Source organism: Salarias fasciatus, chromosome 19, assembly GCF_902148845.1.
Source record: "Salarias fasciatus chromosome 19, fSalaFa1.1, whole genome shotgun sequence".
NCBI classification, from domain to species: Eukaryota; Metazoa; Chordata; class Actinopteri; order Blenniiformes; family Blenniidae; genus Salarias; species Salarias fasciatus.
In genome coordinates this window covers 21160641-21181597 of record NC_043763.1, presented here as the reverse complement: position 1 = coordinate 21181597, position 20957 = coordinate 21160641, and the positions used below count along the sequence as shown (strand labels likewise).

Here is a 20957-nt window from a genome sequence, read left to right as displayed (position 1 = left end):
ATATGTTGCAGTTGTGATCTATGTGGAATAAATCTAGAAAATGCATTCCCCTGACCCCAACACTTTCCTTATGAAAACACCCTGCAGGGACGGCCTGACTCACATTATGAGTTTTTTAGACAAAGTGCATCAATCAGGCACATTAAATAAATCAAATAGATCAGACACTAAGAAATACTGCAAGAATAAAAATTTAAACCTTGAAAATAAGAATGGATCTTAAAAAAACATGGCCACTCGCCCAAAAAAGGGTTAAAAAAAAAAACAGAACATCACACATGTGGATACAATGTTTTGCTCATTGCTCCAGAGATTTCATTCACCTTTCCGTCAGGCGGTGCGTCGTCGCTGCTTTTCAAAGCCTCGGAGTCACGTCGACATGACACCATTCAACGTGTGGCATCAGGCTGCAAAGAGAAAACCTCGGTCTCGTCGCTCTGAGACCAATTAGTGCAGGTTAGTCAAGTCAGAGGAAAGGCAGACTAAACGGTGAAATAATGGAAACTAATACTCACCCGTCTTCCCATCGGGGACTCCTTTGCAACTCGCGCAAAAATAAACCACAGCCCACCCAGGTTATTATGTTAAGAGGTTCTTTTATTACAAAAACAGTACACATTAACATTTTGCCAAGGGAATGCAGAGATGTTAATAAAACCTAGCATTGTCCCTCATTTTGTCATTTAACTTTAAATTAAAAAAAAAAACATGTACAAAAGTGCTTACATGGTGCAAATAATGAAAAGTAAAAGGTCTATAAAAGAGAGGGGTAAAGAAAATAAAACATGTACATTATATCCGAGTCCTACACACAGCAGAGCAGGAGATGCGACTATGTTACATAGCAGTAAATTTAATAACCCAAAGCTGCTCGGGAACAGTTCACTAGGTAGTTAATCCTCGCACAGCCGACCGCTCTGTCTCCGCCAGGAAAGCCAACATAATCCCACTGAAGATGAGGTTAATAAATATTGCTTAAATAGCCCGCGGTGCTCACGGCAGGTTTGTGTTTAAACTGATTATTAGTTCAACTACAGAGCTCGTAAAAATCTCCCAAGCCTACTGATGTTTGCCACCGGCGGTCAATATGAGCAACAGACAGTAACACCATAAATCTCCCATTGTTTCCTAATACAATCACAACTCCCGTGAACTTTAATGGCACTTTTTGTTGATAATACCTCTAGATAATGTGTTTTTAACTCCGTCGACAGTACTGAAGAGTGATAAAAATACTAAGCAACATTGCTCATTTGCTCCATCTGTTTTCATGACGGTTGGCGAAGCAGTGAACGTCCTGCTGGTGAAAGGCTACTGACGGACTCACCCTCAAGAGGCTTCTCTATTTTTTTTTTATTGACTGATCCTGTGATCGGTAACAAACGCTCCCAATAACTGCTTCAAGCCACACGTCTCCCATCCAGGTGAAAGTCTGGAGTGTCTCTCCCAGAACTGAGGCATCTCGTCAACGTTTCTCCCGCCGTTCAGTAACTGTTCTCGTGACCTGCTAAGATGTAGAGGTTGCTCAGAGCCGTGGGGTTGTCGGTCGGCCGGCTCTCCAGGACCACCACCCTGCAGAAAGAAACCAACCGGGTTAAAGCTGATTGCTACGGAGGGGCGGAGGGTGAAACCGAGGCCGATCAGCAGCTGGTGTAGAGCGCCAAGCGTTCAGCTGTCAGGCTCCTCTCTTCACCAGGATTCAAACCTTCCTCTTCGTTTTCAGTTAAGCTGCTTTAGGTTTACACCGCTGGGAGACTTTCTTGCATGAACTGAGCTTCTCTTCTCTCTTTAAACTGTGTGGCTCCATATGGTGACCCTGAAGCATATCTCCTCTGTCAGGTGTGCGGCGTATTGACGAGTTTGACATCTTGTTTGTTGTTCTCAGATCTGTTTTTCTTATTGTCCTTCAAGCCAAACTGATGCAAAATTAAACCAACATTCTGTTAGAGGATTCTTCCTGTTAAAGACTTTTTGTTCTTTCCACTGTTGTTAATTCTTTCTGAACATTGAATAATTATTCCAAGTATGAATTTATTATAGAAATCTGCTTCGACGAAGGATTAACCTGATCAGTTTCTGTTTCTGGAACTATTTCCACGTGTTTTGAGAGCAGCTGGATGATGCCTCTCTGGATTTGAGGTTTGTTCATTAAACTTCATGATTGTTCATACGCACTCAAAACAAAGTCATCTTGCAACCCCAGAAGTTTTCAAAGGATGACTTTTGTTTGTTTTTTTTTGCTCGTTTTCAATCACCTACTACTGGATTAAAAAAACGTCTCATGAAAATTGTGTATTTAAGAGAAACACGTAGCCTAGCGAGAGGCTGAGTGATGGGAAACTTTCTACTAATTGAGCTGCACTGACAGCTAATGACACAGCTCGCAGCCTCGTGTTGATGGTATCAGAGTCGAGCATGCTAAATGTCACGTCATGCGACGGTCGGATCAGGGCGGCAGCGGGAGCATCTTCGGATGCCGTCCTCCGTCTCGTGGCGGTGACAGGTGAGCCGGGAAGCTACAGTCTATACTGTCCGTTCCATCAGATGAAATTACAGAGCTGCGCAGAGACACTCAAACCAGGCTGGCAGTGCCTGGGCGGCGGTGAATAAAACATGGAGGGGAGGGGAGGGGAGGGGGCTGGGCTCCGGTGCCACAGGCACGCCGGCTACCATCAGGAGTCATCGCCCAGCCTGTGGCACCGCGGCCAGATCAGCCATCACTGAGCATGCACGGTGTGAGTGTATGAGAACATCCTCCAGCTACTGAGACTCTGCAGTGAGGACACACTCATTCACTCTGCAGGAAATGCTTCAGATTCTTCAGGGTCCAATAGTTTTTTTTTTTTTTTTGACATGTGTGAATTGAATTAAACTTCAGAGCAGGCGATGGCTGATCACTGGTGAGAGAGTATTAAAAGATCAAGTCTGAGGATTTCTCAGAGGCAGTGGAATCCAAAACCAGACACACACGAAAAGTCAGAGAGAGGAGGAAAACATGGCTGCAGGTGGAGAAAAAGAAGCGCAGGGAGAGCTGAGAGCTCAAAACCCAGCGGGTCGTCTGATGGTTTCCAGGTAAACACAAAACACTGAGACCTGAGGGAGGGCCGCCATCGTCAAGAGGGGAGCGTTTTCATGGAGATCACGTGGTGTGTCGATGACACTGACGATAAGGTGAAACTTGTCATATGTAAATGTGTGAAAAGCTTTTTTTTTTTTTTCCTTCTTGAAGACTGTTACTCAAGTAATCCTGAGAGATTTCTGTGTTTACGAGCTCGTGTGCACTGATGCTGCTAAAATGTACCAACCTGTCAGATCCGAGTAGGCGGAAGACTCGGCTCGGATCAGAAATCTCCTGGGTCACCTGAAAAAGAGGGAACACAAGCGTTAATAGATGCCCGCTTCTGTGTGTGTGTGTGTGTGTGAGGGTGCAATGTAATCAGTGCAGACGGACAGCAAGCCAGACACGGTTCTTTTTTCGTGAGACAAAAATGCTTTGTTTTTTTTTTGGGGTTTTTTTTTTTTTTTTTTTTTTGCAGTATTACAAATCAATGAAAATGACTATCAGGTTTGATTTGGTGCCCTTCATGAAAAAAAAAAGGTTTGATTGCTTTAATTGCTTTATTTTAAACCATGAATGATCTATGGAAACGACAGGGTAATTTGCATTTACCTTTTAGACAAGTTACACTTTCAGGTAGCAACATTTTGTTAATTGCTGTGCAGACAGATGCGCTCAAGTTTAGCATGACAGACCACGAGTTGGCGTGATTTCTGTGATGCCACCGCATGTCCATGAGGGGAATGGCACAATGTAAACCTTCGCTGCTGTCTTTCAGCGTATGAGAGTGCTCAGTATCCGGTGCTGATCCAGGTGTAGCAAATGGAGAAATATTAGAAGAGCCGTTAAATGAAATTGTGAACAGCACAAACAGCACAATGACCTCTCTGTGGGTTTGGGTAAGAAGTAGTCTGCATGTTCTCCCTGTGCAGGCTTTTCTCTGAGTACCACAGTTGGTGATACCATAACTAAGAACAGACTGACTGTAGTTGTAACTGAGCTTGAAGAAGCATCTTGATGTGATTCTGGCTAATTCATGTTTTACATTCATCTCAACTGAAACAACAGCTTTCTACTTCAACATGAGATCAATCAAACACTTCCTAACAAGGGATGAAATCAACTCTCTGCAGTTTATTTGTTATCTGGTGACACATGTTGGCATTTGAAGACAGATTAATGTGTGATTATAACTAAAAAAAAAAAATAAAACAAATCATCAAGGTGAATTTAGTGAATGTTTGAGGCATTATAAACTCATTTTCTAACTCAATAAGTTGGTCCCTTGTGTTTTAATTATGGGGAAGGGGAAACTGTTTACATGAGGGTCAATTGATCCTTGAACAAACAATCGTGTGTATGTGTGTGTGTTTGTCACCGGCTGTCTCCAGGGACTTTGTGTAACTGTGTACCTTCACATTGAGAAGCGGAGCTGCTCTGCTCACATGATGTAGCCTGACACTTTGCTGTGTAAAAGACCAGAGGACCTCAAAACACTCACAGGCTGACATGTCATGACAACCTGCTGTCGACAGATGTGAGACAGTCGGTGGGTGACACCTGCAAGGTGTAAGTCCTTGGCCCCGGGAGAGATCTGATCTGTTTGAGTCTAAGCGAGAACAAGGTCTCGGGTGTTCGGAGGAGCACCCACCGAGGCGGATCAACGGGCCCGCCCCCGCTGAATGCCGGCGCTTTTGAGAGGAATCATAACGAGACAAAGGCTGAATTATTTAGTGCCGATCCCTGTTGTGTGACGGGTTTCGTTTATGATTGGGCATGAATTTTGCATGGCCGCTGACATTTCAAAAATCCTTGCTATGGTATAACTGTCAAGCTGGGCTGGGCACAGACTCTGCGAGCAGACCTTCAGTTTCATCCGAGTGCCGCGGGACCACGTCTGACACGGCCAGCTTTCAAAAGGGCGGCCCCTATCGCCGTATCACTTTTCATTAAAACAGAATGCTTCACCTCCCGGCGATCTCTTGAACTTTTATTGTGTCGCTGAGCGCGACTCGTGATCGGGTTAACATGGAATCCCTCCGTGAAAGGTGGACAAATTCATTACCTCGGCCCGACACAAAGACACTTTGTCTGGCTCCACCTGAGGGCTAATCTCCCGAGATCACCGACAGCATGTAGCCACGCACACGCACACACGTAAATGCACAGGACTGAGGGACTTTGTTGACAAGACACAGGGGTGTTTGTTCATGTGTGCTGCAAGCATGTGTGCATTGAGGGAGGTGACACAAACCGCACTCAGAGTTTCCACTTCAGCAGGTTCTCTGGAGCCAAGAAAACCGACACGGAAACTTTGATCCAAATTTAGTTTGGAGTTTTCATAATGGAGATGCTGAACAATTATCCGGTGTCCAGCCTCATTGTTATATAAATGAAAATGTGTCGTAGTGGCAAGAACTGCTGCCTCACAGCAAAAAAGAAGGAGTTTAATTTGGGACTACGACATCCTCCCGTCTGTGTGGGTTTTCTCAGTTACTCCAGCTCTTTCCCACCCTCCACAGATATGCCTGTTAAGTTAACTGTGGACTGTAATTCAGTCAATCTGCTGCGGTAGGTGGGAGGGAAATAAACTCCTCTGGTCTGCATTTTCTGTCATCTGCTTAATTACTTTTAATTAATTAAAGTTTCTTCACCAACAGACTTCACAAGTCAAAAAAATGTCTGATGACGTATAAGAAAAGCGAAGGTGTCTCCTCTTACACTTCCAAAACAAAATTCACACTCAGCCAAACACTGTTTACTTCAAACTAAGTGGTGAATTTTGGTTGAACGTCTGATTCCCTGCCAGGTGCCGATCCATAGGTAATAAATGACATCGGTTCACAGTTCAAGGCTGTTAGTGTGGAAGTGAAACCAACACACCAGCAATATTTAATATGGTCTTACATTTTATGTTTTCCTGTATTACCTCACCTTGACATTATGAAACCACCCACCCCCCCTCCGCTTTCAGCACAAATCACAGCCTGTGAGTGTGTCTCTGAATTGTAGTGGGTTAGAGTGACCTGACCTGGCTGGAACCGACCTTTTGCCCAGTCTCAGTTTCTGGGATCAGCTCAAGCAACGATGTTGTAAAAATGGACATGAAAAGCAGGAAAATGCACTTTTACCCTAGTCAAATCAGCGATAAAGCAAATCTACGATGAAAGGCATTTGCAAAAATGTGTGTGTTTATGGAATTGACTTGGCAACCATGAACTGGATAAAAAAAAATTGAATGAAAATATAAAATGGACGGATTATGGATGGGAAATTATGTGTAACAAAGGCAGAAAGACATTAAATTAAAAAAAAAAAAAAAAAATCAATGATGCTTGCGCATGAGGCCTTTGGTGTTCAGGAATAAATTACCTCATTCGACTTGAAGCTCTTTCCCTGCATGCCGTGTTTCCAGAAGGCCAGGACGCTGTCCTGAAGGCACACTGCCATGAAAAACAAGTGTTACTGCACAAAGCTATTTAAACGCTGCTCAAGGCAAGTGACACAATCTAGGGGGCTAAATTGAGATTTATTAAGTCATATATAAGCACCACTTAAAAAAATAAAAATCACTTTGTGATTCACTCATGAATCTCTGCTGGATTGTGTATCATGTTTCCTGTCAGCTTGTTTAGCTGAGATTTAAGTGCGTAAACACAGAGCAGCATGCACTCCAGCAGTGCTGGGAAGCTCACCAACGGATGCGATGCAGAAGTCGAAGCTGAGTTCGGAGGCCAGCTTCTTGTTGGACTTCAGTCTGCCTTGGAGATTAACAATCTTCAAATTTTCTGAGGAACAGATGTGACAAACATGTTGTTTATTAGAGATTCATAAACTGCTTTCACTGAACTCGGGGAGAGATGGCTTCCGACTAAACTTACGGTCCAAACACACCAGCACTGTGTCTCTCTCCAGCTGGGTGACGTGGATAGCATCAACCTGCTGGTTACCTGTGGGAGGGAAAGAAAACACGAACACACCGTTCTTCAAGTAGCATCATCTGTACATATCATGATATTTGTGAACATTTCATTCCTCAAAAAGGCAATGTGTAAATTTTAAACCATATCTTGCGACCTTGTGCTTACAATCTCAAACGCGTTCACATTAGATCAAAGTCATCAAAACAATGTAACGTGTGAAACAACTTCTAAAAGAGTTGTCTGTTGCTGTTAAATAGCTGTGGAGGAATTTTCAGTGCGGACTCGAGAAGCTCTTCAGCCTCTGATGAAATAACAATTCCTTCAGCTGCTTCTATGCGGGACTCGTACACCACCTTGTGGTGCAAATCTGCACTGCAAGACTAAAGGGGCTAACTTTAGTGGATATACCAGCTTCGCAAAACTGTCTTTGGATAATGTCAGAACTGTTCCATCTCAATCGACATAACATTTTATGTTGATTTGCAATAAACACTACTTTAATATACAAAAAATTCTACATATCTTTAAAGGTCAAATTTGCATGTTAACACTGATAAATGAGACAACTGCTGTTATTTTTAAATAGACATCTTTTATGTAAATCAAAACCTTGCCAAACGTGTACAGTAACAAATTGACAAAGTTAGTTTAATTGCAATAATTAAAAAAAACTCTGATAACATTGTTCTTGTTTGACTCACTTGTTCCCATTTCTGTGAACCAGGAGGAGCAGGAGTTGAGGTTGATGGTCTCAAAGCGGACCACCTGGCCCGGCTCACTCCCTTGGCTGATGGCAACACACACCAGAGGATACTCCTGCTCTGGGACCACCAACATCTCAAACACCTTCAGCGGGCTGGGGAGAGGGAAGTCAAAGTGCTGAAGAGAGGAGAGAAAGAGGGAGAGAGAAGTTCTGGATTAATGCCTGATGTTGGGTGGCTGAGTTCGTTTGGTGGTGTGAAGCTCGTGGCTTTTTGTGACTAATTCAGTGAGCTAAAACTGCACTTTTCACACACCGTCACAAATTGCAGAACAGTTACGACATCAAAACAATGCATTAATCTGAATGAAATTAATCTCACATACAGAGAGAAAGAACTTCCTACAACAATACATTTTTTTTTACTAAGGTAGGTTAATTTAAACGGGTGAATATTCAAGTCAGAATTATTTATTACACACAATCAGTCAACTTCACCATCCAAGCTGCTCCCCCTTCGTGATGGTTTACAGATTCTCAAAGAGATAAAATATGAGTCTGCATCCACTCCCTTCATCTCCTCCACTAAATGTAAACTTTACGCTGTATCAAAGTTCCACGTGGCACCATGTCTTCACTTTTATATTTACAGAAAGATAAGTTGTTGTTTCCCCCCCCCCCCCCCCCCCCCCATCAATAATGTGTAAGAGGAAAGTAATGCGACAAACCTTGATGAGCATAAACCTCTGCATGGGCTCATACCACTGCAGCAGGACAATCCCCGACTGAAGCGCTCCACACAGGTATTTGTGACCTGTGTAAGGGTTTCTCACTGAGAGATAATCAGAGAGAAAATCATCAACATGAGTGTCCAGTGTGGCTTTAAAGGGCCGTGTCAGGTGTAAAACAAAGTGGCAGAAGTATTAAATAAAACTCAGTCACATTGTATTAATAGAACAAAAGCATGTCAGTAATATAACCGAGTGTGATCCCCATGTGTTTACACAAACTATTTCGACTGAAGGCTTTGTAAACAAAACCGAGTGGTTGGGAGGGAGAGTTCACTCACCGATGCAGCATTTGTGACAACCCTTTGTGTCTGGGATTTTAGTCGTCAGGGCAAATCTCCTGAGGAAAGGAGGGAGAAAAAAAAACACACACACAGTCAAGCTGTTGTGACTACAGTCTCATAAAGAGGTGATGACGTCCAGAATCAGGGAAGCCGGCCAGTGGCTGGTTTTATTCTGTACCACTGCAGCCGTTTGTCAGGGTGTTGGACGGAGGAGAACAACAACTAAAGGACTGCACAGCAGGCCGAGGTGAGACATTACGGCTGGGAGATGTGAGAGCTGCCACAAATGTTTCCTCACTCAGGGGGTAAAAAAAAGAACATTTTATGATCAACTTTATTAAGAAATTCTAATCAGAGAATACAATTAAATAAAGCATTTCAATGTTTAAAAAAGCTGGACAGGTTCCCAGTCACTCACAGTCACACCTATGAGCAATTTGGAATAATCAGAAAACCTAAAATACATGTTTCTGGATTGTGGGAGGAAAACCCAGAAATGCACAGGGAAAAAAAGGAAACTCAACCAGGGATCATCTTGCTGTGATACTAATCGGAAACAGAACTCCAAATGGTTTATTTCTCGATAGCTGCACAGAGCTGGGGCGGGCTTTGTGGTGGCCTCAGACGAGACGTTGATCCAGGGTTTTATGCAGACGCTCCGCTGCAGCAGCGTCAAACGTCAGTTTGTGGATCAGACTGGATTTGGAGATGTGTGAATCTCACCTTGGCAGAATTTTGTCTGGGAAGCGATGCGTCTGGAACTGAGCAGCCAGGCCGGGTTTCTTCAGCTGCTCAAACAGCCCGATGAGGTTATGAGAGTACAGCTGGAAGGTTTTCCCTGCAACAGGAAACAGGATATTCAACCGTCAGCTTCATGAATTAAACCAGGAAGTACACTCTAATCATCAAGTTGAAGCTCGCTCCTCTCAGAAATCGAGCCAAGCCTCGACTCAAACAATACCCTTAAAATTTCTTGACATCCTGGACCTGGTGAAGCAGTTTTCACGATTGGAGGGGTTAGATGTGAAAAGCGATAAAAAACAGAGGTGTGATGATGATGTGAAGCATGATTACCTTCTGATGAAGCCAGTTAGTAGAATATCAAATCAAGCCAGGCGAGAGGAGGGTGGACAGTGTCCAAGGGAAGAGGAGAAGAGAACAGAGGTTAGGTATATCAAGGAGCAAACTGCTGAAGGTAAAACCGAAAGTAGACCTCTCGCTTTGTAATCCCATCCTCAACTGTTAAACCGAGAAAAGGATAGGACTCTCAGAACAGCCAAATGGAGACAGTTGGGTTTCAAATGATGGATGATTTGAGTTTTCTGACCACAGACAACACAGTAAACATCGTAACCTCCAAAGATCAATACATCAATGGTTCTTCTGCAGTAAAGCAGGCTGTAAAAGCCAAATGCGTCACTCGTGAATCACCAAGCTCTTAGAGCCGCTTTCTGATGGCAAACAGAGGAGATCTTTATTTTAGGGCTGCAGATATGGAGAGACTGTGTGGCCTTCAGGTGCAGCCAGATAACGCAGGACAAAGAAGCAGCGGGTTATGACAGTGGCTGCTGAAACAGGAGGCTGAGAGGTCCATCACTTACCTGATAGAGACATCAGGTTGTTGTTGATAACATACAGCCACGTACACTTCCTGGGAAAAAGCTGGACAGACAATTTAAAGAGGAAAGAAAGGATTGGTAAAAAAGTTACACATTTCTCAAGCGATTCTCACATTGTTTTATTGGCCTAAACTAATTATTGATTTTGTGTGTGAACACATAAGCCAAGCCACGTGTTCACAGTGTACCAGCTGGTGCGGCCCCTCGGGACATCAGGCTCTTTCCAAAAATACAGATTAGCTCACTAAAACTTCACTTTTTAGATTACAAATAGCTGCACAGTGAGGCTGAGGATCTGAGGACAGAGCTTTCCATTTGCATTGAGTCATTCCACAAATGAACAAAGGACCAAATATTAAAATGCTTTCAGTTACATCCTCTGCCAAATAGTTGACATTGATCTCCTGAATTGTAGAGACCCAAGTTAAAGAATCAGTATAATGCTACAACAGCGGGCTTTTGCTTTTGGACATTCCCATCACGAATGAAATTAAATCAGACCTCAGGTTTTCTGTCAGAGCCGAAAGACACATGTGGGTCTTCAAATCCTAAAACTGAAGTTTGCTGTGCAGTGGCTAAAGACCAAAAAATGCTGTGCGTAATGCAAACTGCTCCAAACATATAGGCTGGGCAGTTATCAAACACATCGATCTGGTTTTGTTAAGTAATGTATTCCAACGGCTGAAAAGTCAGAAGATAAGCCAAATACCACATCTTACATGTATTTATTTTTCTGCTTGTTAGCTCATTATGGATCTATGTCTTCTGAGCAAATGCACTCAAATGAGCCCGGACATCAACATTCGACTTCTCAGCTTGTCCTCTTTTGCTCCATGAAAATGTCTCATTTTCAATGTTTTTTCCATTATTGGCTATGAATATGAATTAAAAAATTGGAATTTTATTTGTTTTTACTAACCTGACTAGTAAGGCTTCAAAAGAGAAACCTTTTTGTTGTATTTTGTCTACACAAGAGGCATTATATTATTCAATTCCAGAAATGTTCAAGTGAGATGTGGACCATTCTTTGTCAAAAAGAGAGATTAAGGCATGCTAAAGCATGTTGAGTATCGTCTTAGAATCCCATCTAAATTAGTCTCTTTGGTTATAAAAAGACATTTTGTTATGTTGCTTGAATTTTCTACCTATATATAGATGGCATTATATATTTTTTATATATATAAAAAAGTATAAGCCATCTTTCATTGAAGTGTCTCGAGTGTTCTCATTTCTAGAAATTACATCATGGCCACCCTAGTTTGTTTGTTTCACAGGGCAATTTCACTGGGCATGTGCTGAGGTTTTCTAAATGCACAGTTAAATTATGAAATCTCCTGCAATGTGAAAAGAGTTCACCGTTACCTGCTCCATTGTGGCTTCGTGCAGTTCATTAAGGTTCAGCGTATAGATGCCATCCTCCGTTCCAAAGATCAAGTATTGATCTACAAGAGAAAAATAATTATTAGCTTCAATAAAACATCTCAATTCTGTATTTGTACATGATATTCTACCTTTAGTGTCTGGATGAATCCATGACGTGGCACAGTTTATCTTCAGTGGACAGCCATCAAACACTTTAGAGAAACAGGCTCCCATCTGCAAAGAAAAGCCGCACAGCTCGTGAGCAGCCGCCTCTGGACCAGTGAGGTGTGAAATGTCAGCCAGGCTTTTCATGAGCTGGAGCGGAGCTGGACCGCAAAGCACAAAGCTCCACAGGCCCCAAATATCTCCAGAATGTACAGCAACAGATCACACAAGGGCTTATGAAGAGAGTCCATGATGGAAGGCCAGCGGGGAAGAAGTGAAGACTGAGAGGGACGATGCAGATGATTCACTCACCAGTACTTTGGGAGTTGGGGGCAGGCCGTTGATGGCAGGCTTCTGAAGAAGAGCAGAGGAAACGGAGACCATTGTGAACACAGAAGAGATAAAACAACAACAACACTGGTTTTTCTGTGTCCTGTCAAAGTCCATTAGATGATGGCCCAGAGTGGATTCCAGACTTTTTTGGACTGTCAGCATTTGGATAAGGGGGAGGAAAACGGCATATTTGAGGTCTGAGTGTGGAGTCAGCTCGAAACAATGCAAACACCACATGGAGGCTTAAGACCGCATGACATTTATATCCAAGGAACAAACTCAAGATGGGACTAACGACTATCTTGTGGCTTCTCTTGTGAAATATCTGTAAACTCACAGGGTACTCCTTTTTCTCTTTCCGGTGCTGCCGGTTGGGCGGTGGTTTGGGACTGCCTCCATTCACACTGCCGTCTGAATCGTTATCTGTCACAGAGAGGGGAGGCAGATCGACTCAGACACAAAAATCAAACACACAGTTCAACTGAAAACACCAAACACGGGACAGAAACTCACAGCTGCACAACCTCACTGTAGCGGCTGCAGTGATTAGATTATTTTATTTATTGATGCACAACAGAAAATTTTCCAAAGGGAGCTTCTGTAAGCAGCTAAAGGTGATTTCCAAAGGTGTAGCAACAGATATTTGTGTCGGATCATACTGTACTACTAGCCCACTGATTCTACTTTGAAGGTTTAATATTTTTTGAGGCTTCATCCAAATTTTACTTGGTAGGGAGGAAACTTCAGATCACACACATTAACACCAGTGCCTTACCTTTGGGTTTAGGTTTACTGAGGGCTTGCAAAAGTAAAAGATGTGCTCACTTACAGAACAGGGTGTTGAGACAGTACGAATACACAGCCGGCTGAAAGGGAATGCTGAGGCTCACCGGGATCGGAGGCGTGCGACAAGAGGCCGGGGCTGCTGACGCTGGCTGAGAGGTAATCAGGGGAGGAGTGCTCCACCTTGTTGCCCTGCTCAGGTGTGCTCTGTCTGCGAGCCGCTTGGCTCGGGCCGTTCTCCGAATTAGGAAACCTCCGAACTGTCAGACACCGCTCGTCATTGAGGCCAAGCTCGTCTGACGAGCTGTTCAATCGAGGCTGAGAGGGAAAGAAGAAACATTTAGCCTTAACCGAAACCTCTGTAGAGCAGAGACACAGATTGAAAACACAGAAGAGTAAGACAATCATAATTCACCTTTGGAGGAAGAGGAGGGGGAACACCTGGCTTGAGAGTTGACCTGTATTGAAAGTTATTTAAGTTAGGAATATTTTACAGGAGTGAATTATTTTTCTTTACATGATCAGATAAGGTTTTATCAACAGAACTCACAGCTCAACTTCTTCAAAAGCATCTTCAAGATGAGCAATGTGTCCCCTGCAGGTCACAAACAGGAATCAGAGGGGAAAAACAGACTCATGGGGCTCAGGAGGGAGAGGATGGAGCAAATGTTTACCGAAAATCCCTCCTTTGAGTAAAGGGAGCAACATTCTCGTGGGAAGAGCAACAGTGATGACTCAAGACATTAAATCATCTCTAAATTTATGTTTGCCAGTTGACTGTGTTTTTTTTTTTGTGTGTGTGTGTGTGTAACACTTAACATTACTCAACACTGACAGATATGTTTTCGGGAAGACATAAAAGCATAATTCTATTTGAGTTGCAGCACAATAATTAAAGGTTAAAAATAAATAAATAAATAAAAAAAAAACAACTGAATCAATAATAACAGCTTGCCTGGGACAGAGGGAGAATGAAAGGCCCAGATTAAAAAGTATCTATTAATGCACATTATGGTGAACAATATGTTGCAATGGGAATCATAAAATATAATACTGAAGAGTTTTGGAGTGCAAGTACTGTACTGGTCAGAACACAACAGATCAGACAGAAAACAACGTCACTTTTACAAGGCTCATTCAATTCAATTCAATTCAATTGAGCTTCATTTATATATTGCCAGGTACAACACAGTCATTCATGTTCGGAAAATAGTTCAAATATTGTTTTTCTTTTATTAATAAAGAGAAGTTAACATCTTTAATAACTTGCAACAAACGCGTGTGGTTCTTCTCAGATGTTTAGTGTTCCAGTTTAATATACAGTCTCCAGGGTGAACAGCTCTAAACAACACTGTCCAGCACCTGTAGCTGGTTTGCCATTTATCATTCCCTGCTATGAATAATCACTTCGCTGCATGCAGAACTTGGCATCACACCAGGAGCTGAATATTAGACAGACCAGTTTTTTAGTCCTTCTTCTCCCCAAAACACCAAAAACCGTCAGATATTCAGACCAATATGTCAGAAAAATTCCTGGTTTGAACTGACTGTGCTCTTTGTAGATTAACCGCTGGCTGTAGGTGAGTGTGTGTGTTTGGTTGTCTCTCTCTCTGTGTTATAGCCTGTGATGGAATGGAAGCTCATTCACATCTGTCTATCATCTAATAACAACGGTGATCTGCTCTGAAGTCAGGATAATGGATTAATGAATGGATGGATGGATCGATGATTCAAATGAACTCTATTTGTCTTCACTTGTGCTGTTTTTGTTCAAAATTCAGGAATCACATCCCTTTCCGTCCAGCCTCCTCTCGGCCTTTGTCGGCAATTTTCAGCTGCGATCCACTAAACTGTACTCAGTCGCTGGAATGATGTCTGATTTCTTTGTTTGATTTCACTGAAACTTCTCAATGTTATCTCTTTGCTTTTTCACACATCTGTTAGTGGCTCACGCGTTTTTCAAAACTGTGTGATTTTCCTTCAATGCAGTGCTGGAGCTGTTAACATGCCACAGGTGGAAAATGGAGGGATGCCGGAGGGGCTGACTAGTGCAGGACGGGTGGTGAGGGAGTGCGAGGTGCATGGGTATGGTGTGGGGTACTACAGCACACACACAGTGTTAGGGTTACCGTTGGAACAATTCATCCTCAACGCTTTTGAGAAGGCTCCTTCAGGAGGACAAGACGAGACAAGAGACGGACAGCCATGACAGCACGCAGATAAGTGAGAGAGGGAGAAAAAAATAAACAAAAAACAAACAAAGCACGTTGTGAGGTGGAGCTTAAAGGCTGAAGCAACTTTTTTTTTTTATAAACTGCATACAGGGGGAAAGGGAGTTCATGCACAGGCACAGATTAGATGCACTGACTGAGCAACAGTGAGAAGCATTCACAAGAATTTCTACACAGATCATCAAGATTATTATATTTAACTGTATAATATCAATAAGGGTGCTTTCACACCTGAAAGCCTCTTTAGGTTTCTTTGTATTAACATGCAACAAAACTTTAGCCTCCAGTCTCAAGCGATGTGTTTTGTTTAATACAAACCAGTTGAAGAGCAAAAGACAGAGAGAGAAAGTGTAAATAGAAACGCGTTCTATTCCAGCAGTTTCCATGGATTACCTGGCTGTTATTCCTCCCTCTGCGAAGGGACTCCAGGGTGAGGGGAAGTCATTATCTTTACTCACATCCTGTGGAAAGGGCGGACATGCACAGAAATAGACTTTCTAAATATCTGCACTTTTCTTTCACACATTAACATAATAACTTCTGTTTGACAGGCATGGTGAAATTAAGTCTTTTCAAACAGAAACTAAAGTGAGTAATACTGAAGGTGATAATTACCATCTCAGAATGAGCCTCGGTTTCCTTCCGGAGTGGTGGTTCGAACTGGAGCTTGTCAACTGTGGATTGTAAAAAAAATAAAAAGAGAAAAACGTTCAGTTTTTGTTCCCTCTCTTGCACAGGTCTGACACTAGAGGGCATCAGAGCTCGAGGCTTAAAGGCACACAAAGCCGTGGGGGGATCATGTGTATTAGTACCAGCCAGGAGTCTTGGGAAACACGCTCCAAGTTCAGTCTGAGCATACGATCACGTGTGAGAATGAACCAAAAGCAGATCTACTGCTTCCATTACAGTGTACCTGCCAAAATACCGCAGAGATCCTTTGCTGATTTATGACGCTGCTGCGCGAATGTTTGGTCTGCAGCCCCAAGATGAGTTGGTCACCAAAGACAAACACAGATTACACTTGACACTAACCAGGTCTGCTCACTTTGGAGAAGAGATTGGTGAGGGAGACAGAGATGCTAATAAATGGAACAGATCTCCCTCAAGTTTACGTTTGAGGTCATATTCTGTCAAACTGCTGATCCGATTGGGGGGGGGAGAGCGAGAGACCGGTTCAGTGTCCAGTATAAACACGATGGGATCCTGAAGGTGAAAGAATCATCCAACCTGCCAAAAAATACTCCCACATAATCAGTTTCCCAATCATAAAGAAACGTTGTACTCAAGAATTCAAACCACAGATTTGGTTTTTTTCTCCCACTCTGTTTTTAAGCTTGAGGTATGCTGATAATGGGGAGGTGCTGCAGATTTTTAAGGCTGTGTTCACACTTGGGGTGAGTTTCTCTGGCCCAAACCAAAGCATAAAAAACATGAAAAATATCACACTTTGGTTTGGTTCACTTTGTGTCCACCCTTGTATTTCAACTTCAGACTAGTATATGTCAACATGCAGCATGTCGAACATGTTTATGATCCATATTATCGGACATTAACTGTCACAATGACCAGATTCCTGCATGCTGGGATAAGTGCAGTAACTATTACTAAATCTACAGGTGGTAAGGTAGTGAGCCTACACAGTAGTGGTCCGAAATCTCTTCCCATTTCTCAGATTTCAGTCCACAGTTGTGCTTATAGTGAGCAGTTTGTTTGTTCTCTCTTCCCTAAAGGTTAAAAAACATGCACTTGAGTTTAAATGGTAAGAATGTGTGACTGTATGTTTGCCCTGTGAAGTGTACACTGCCTTTACCCGTAGTCAGCTGGGATCTGAGTTGGACTTAACGATTAAGACGATCAGCGGATGGATGAATGGCACATGACTGTTAAAATTTCAATCCAACTTGAGTAGAGCCTCATTCAGTGCAAACAGGCAAATTTCAGCTTGTGGAACTACCTCAGAAGAACAACAACAGATTATAGTTAGGTTTAGTGGAGCTTAGAACACAGCAAGACACAGATCTAAATGCAGATTTGTTCAAGAAAAGGTGAAGATTTCTGTAAAGTTTCCTTTTAGAAGAGCTAATGTTTGAATTCCTGCTGAGGACGAGCTGAGACTACCAACAACAATCAGATGTCTGTTTACTATTACATTGCAGAAGCGTTTCAGAGCCTGCTAGAGCTGAACAGTTTTTTTTTTTTTTTTTAATATATATATATATATGATTGAAGAGCTGCACAGCGGTGTTGTGGTTTGCACTTGTGCATCAGAGCAAGAAATAAAGTCCGGACTGTGTGTGTGTGTGTGTCGGGGGGGCCTTCCTGTTCCCCCGTGCACGCCCTCGCTTTCTCTGTGGGTTTTTCACAGTCCACATTTGGTGACTGAAATTGTTCGTGTGAATGTTGTCTGCCTCACTCGACTTCACCCGCAGTCAGCTGCATACGCTCCAAAATCTAAATGTTGGCATGCACTGCATGGCCTCTCCCACATTATTCATTATTTCAGAAGTGGATCAGTATTCAGGTTGCAGCCTTAAACAGTGTAGGTGCACCAAATGTTTTAATCAAACCAAAGTGTGAATTCATCCGGAACACAGGTAACAGTGAGAAAGTGGGACTTTCCAAATAGTTGAAAGACTGGGTGAGACACAACAATCAAATGTATTTGTTAAGAGTCTGATTAGTCGTCCACATGTAAGTTTATTTCAGTCAGTATCACAGAAGCGGAGAAGTCACAGCACCCAAACTGATGCTGAAGCACTCACCTTATTAGTGCCACTCATACCCATCCTTAGTTTACTGTGATACTACGCATTAATTTCCTCCATCCCAGAGGGTCACAGGGAGTGAGCCGGTGAATTAGACAAACACACACTGTCTCACTACACTGTCACTGACCTGCATCCCCCCTGTGTGCCTCAGAGAAGCTAGGACTTGAGAGTGGCCCTCCATGGTCTGTTCCATTGTTTGCTTTACAAAGGAGGGAAGGTCAGATAATAGTGAGAAATTTAGATTGAAAAAGGACCAAACAGGACGTGTATCGGGTACAGACGATCACAGTGCGCACAATCAGACGACACAATGAAGCACAGATGAGGCAGACGTCTCAACACTCCACTCAACTATTACTACGTCATCCAAAAAAAAACAAAACCTGATAGAACGACCACAAACCTCAGACATTCAGCACCACTCTACGACAGGGGTGTCAAACTCAATAAATTCAGGATTCATATGGAGCCCCATATTATGTGAAGTGGACCAGGACCACAAAAAAAAAAAAAAAAAAAAAAAAAAAAAAAAAAAAAAAAAAAAAATATATATATATATATATATATATATCACAGTAACAGCTAGAAATGTTTGCTTTTGTAAAGAAATAAAAAAAAAAAGTTCACACATAGAGGACATTTTTTTTCACACCGAAAAAAACCGAAAAAAAACCCCAAAAACTGCTATTTCAAAAATAGCAAAACAACCTGAAACATATAAGAATCACTTTGCGTTTTCATAGATTTTTTTTTAATCGAAGACTGTAAAAAAAAATCACTCGCCTGAATTTCATTTGGTGAATAAGCCATTAGTTCAGAAATCCTCTCCTTACAGGCCGCACTGGGCCCCTGCAGGCGGGCTTCGGCCCATGAGCTGTGCGTTTGACACCCCTGGACTACGGCAACACAAACACAACCAGGCAGGGCTGTAAAGTCATCAAGACTCTTGATCTGGACCGAGTGACGTCACTTCAGCCTCCAGACAAGCTCGATCAATAGACAGCTGTTTTAAAATAACACATGCTACACGGAAGCATCCTGAACTCCTCGACATCCACCTTCCCTTCCGTGAATCCCCGGGATATTTTTACATGCGCTCCCTCATGCTGTGGTCTGGAAAGGTGCCAGTCAGTGCTGCTGCAGGATTAGAGCAGTGACCCTCAGGCAAACCTTCTCTGACCTGAACAGCCGGGCTGACTGACACGCCGGCCAGCGATGGAGCAGATGTGAGACAGAGGGGGGGGGGACCGGTCATGAAAATGGGTTTGGACTTTCTGTTCACTTACAGTCTATCTCTGAGCGCGTCCTCTCAGCTCGGGCCTGCTTGTTGGTGGAGCGGATGGTGTGTCGGACTGCAGAGAGCGGCTGAAACAAAGCGATGGAGACACTGATATAACTCTGCTCACCACATTCGCTTTTGGGAGTGAAACCAGTTCTTAAACTGGTGGCTGCTATCGTCACATTATTATGCATCTCAGAGGCTGTTTGTTTGCCACAAGCTCCACTGCTTGCAGTCAATAGCTCTGTGGGCTTTTTTTCACTCATCGTGCCCAAGACAGTGCTGCTGCTGTCAGGGCGAGAAAAGCACAATGGTCTCTTAAAAGGCGCTGGTACCACCTCTTTGGCTGCCACATAGATGTGATGTTGATTCCAGTTGGAATAATAATGTCAATGGAGAGAATCAAGAAGAAGGGGGAAGGGAAAGTTTTAAAGGGAACATGAAACCGAGCCTCTTGACTACTTGCTGATTTATACTTTGCGGCTGAGCTGCCAAAACTTTACTGTTATATTTCTATTCAATGAAAATAAAAGGCCTGTCAGTTTTTCTGAAGGCTTTGTCTTTGACAAGGACAGGCTGTCTTTTTAAGGGTACTTTTTAATTGTTCACAGTATGACAATCATAAAAATGCACTTGTGCATGTTGGCTTTTTTTCTGATATATTTCTGCTATCTGTAGTTTTTCTTATTTCTCTTTCTGAACTTTGAACTTTCTGAAGTCTTTTCAGCGACAAGAGGGCTTAAAATGATACAACAATGCCTTTCCCGAGCTCCCGTCTTAACGGTCTGTGGGCTGTTTGTTTAACTCTTGATTTTCCCTTCGCTTTTCTTTCAGGTAAAATGCTGCATGCGCAGGCATTAACTTGCCCTGCATGTGCAGCTGCAGGAGTCTGAGCTCTGGAATAACAGCAGTGGCTTCAGATGGCTCGTATATCTGCACAAAACGCCATCTCTCAACTTTATGGTAGTTTATGTTAAAGGCTTTAAACATTCTAGCAGTATATAAAAAGGAATAAAAGGTAGAGATGATTTTCCCATGATTATGTGAGACAGAAGTAGATGTTACCTCGAGGTCGTCATCATCCACTTCAACGTAATGCTGGTGGTTGTCTGGGTTGTTCATCTTGTCGAGGAGGTCGAGGGCGAGCCGCCGCGTCAAACCCGTTTGGGCCACAAAGACATGCTAAAAGCAACAGACACCGTTTTAAAGAAGCCATAATTTAAGAACGTCACCATCAGTTGTCTGGCATCTCTACCTTTAAGTACAGCACATGACATATTTAAAGAAGAGAGTTTTATTTCAGCGGAGTAAATGAAAAACGTCTGCAGTAATTTTCAGGTTCCAGGAGGCTGGTGCATCCGATTTGCGGCGATGACAGACGAAGTTCACCTTTTAAGATACAGCAGACGCTCAGACTGAGGCCCGGAAACTAGAAACAGGACAGGGGCCAGGTGAACTTTGACTCCATTTTCTGTGATCTGAGACTCTCTCTAATATGTAATTAAAAGATTTGAAGATGAAAAAAAACTTGCTGAAATTCATCCATTTAAACCACTTAGATTCTCGGTGATCTCAAAGAAAGTCATGCTGAAATATTTGTGTTGTGAAAAGCATTTGAACATGTGCTCTGCACATTCATTCATAGTTTTTGGCTCCTTGGGGAG

At 42.8% G+C, this 20957-nt stretch overlaps 1 protein-coding gene across 6 annotated transcripts in view; it reads right to left on the bottom strand.

Moving 5' to 3' along the window:
- Nucleotides 1-1257: 1257 nt before the first annotated feature.
- Nucleotides 1258-20957, bottom strand: part of map4k5 (mitogen-activated protein kinase kinase kinase kinase 5) — a 37973-nt gene continuing 18273 nt past the window's right edge. The window contains exons 13-36 of one of the 6 annotated variants that reach the window (XM_030117234.1): nt 20359-20475; nt 19301-19379; nt 18142-18213; nt 15862-15920; nt 15640-15707; nt 15145-15183; nt 13566-13610; nt 13431-13473; nt 13123-13333; nt 12570-12655; nt 12212-12253; nt 11884-11968; nt 11735-11814; nt 10355-10415; nt 9828-9830; nt 9477-9591; nt 8751-8809; nt 8410-8513; nt 7683-7860; nt 6940-7008; nt 6754-6846; nt 6431-6501; nt 3306-3361; nt 1258-1572 (exon numbers count right to left, since the gene is read on the bottom strand). In XM_030117234.1, coding sequence (XP_029973094.1) covers nt 1485-1572; nt 3306-3361; nt 6431-6501; nt 6754-6846; nt 6940-7008; nt 7683-7860; nt 8410-8513; nt 8751-8809; nt 9477-9591; nt 9828-9830; nt 10355-10415; nt 11735-11814; nt 11884-11968; nt 12212-12253; nt 12570-12655; nt 13123-13333; nt 13431-13473; nt 13566-13610; nt 15145-15183; nt 15640-15707; nt 15862-15920; nt 18142-18213; nt 19301-19379; nt 20359-20475 — 1923 coding nt within the window. In that variant the 3' untranslated portion in view covers nt 1258-1484. The remainder of the gene's footprint in view (nt 1573-3305; nt 3362-6430; nt 6502-6753; nt 6847-6939; nt 7009-7682; nt 7861-8409; nt 8514-8750; nt 8810-9476; nt 9592-9827; nt 9831-10354; nt 10416-11734; nt 11815-11883; nt 11969-12211; nt 12254-12569; nt 12656-13122; nt 13334-13430; nt 13474-13565; nt 13611-15144; nt 15184-15639; nt 15708-15861; nt 15921-18141; nt 18214-19300; nt 19380-20358; nt 20476-20957) is intronic. The other 5 variants (XM_030117235.1, XM_030117236.1, XM_030117239.1 and 2 more) reach the window with 5 other exon arrangements.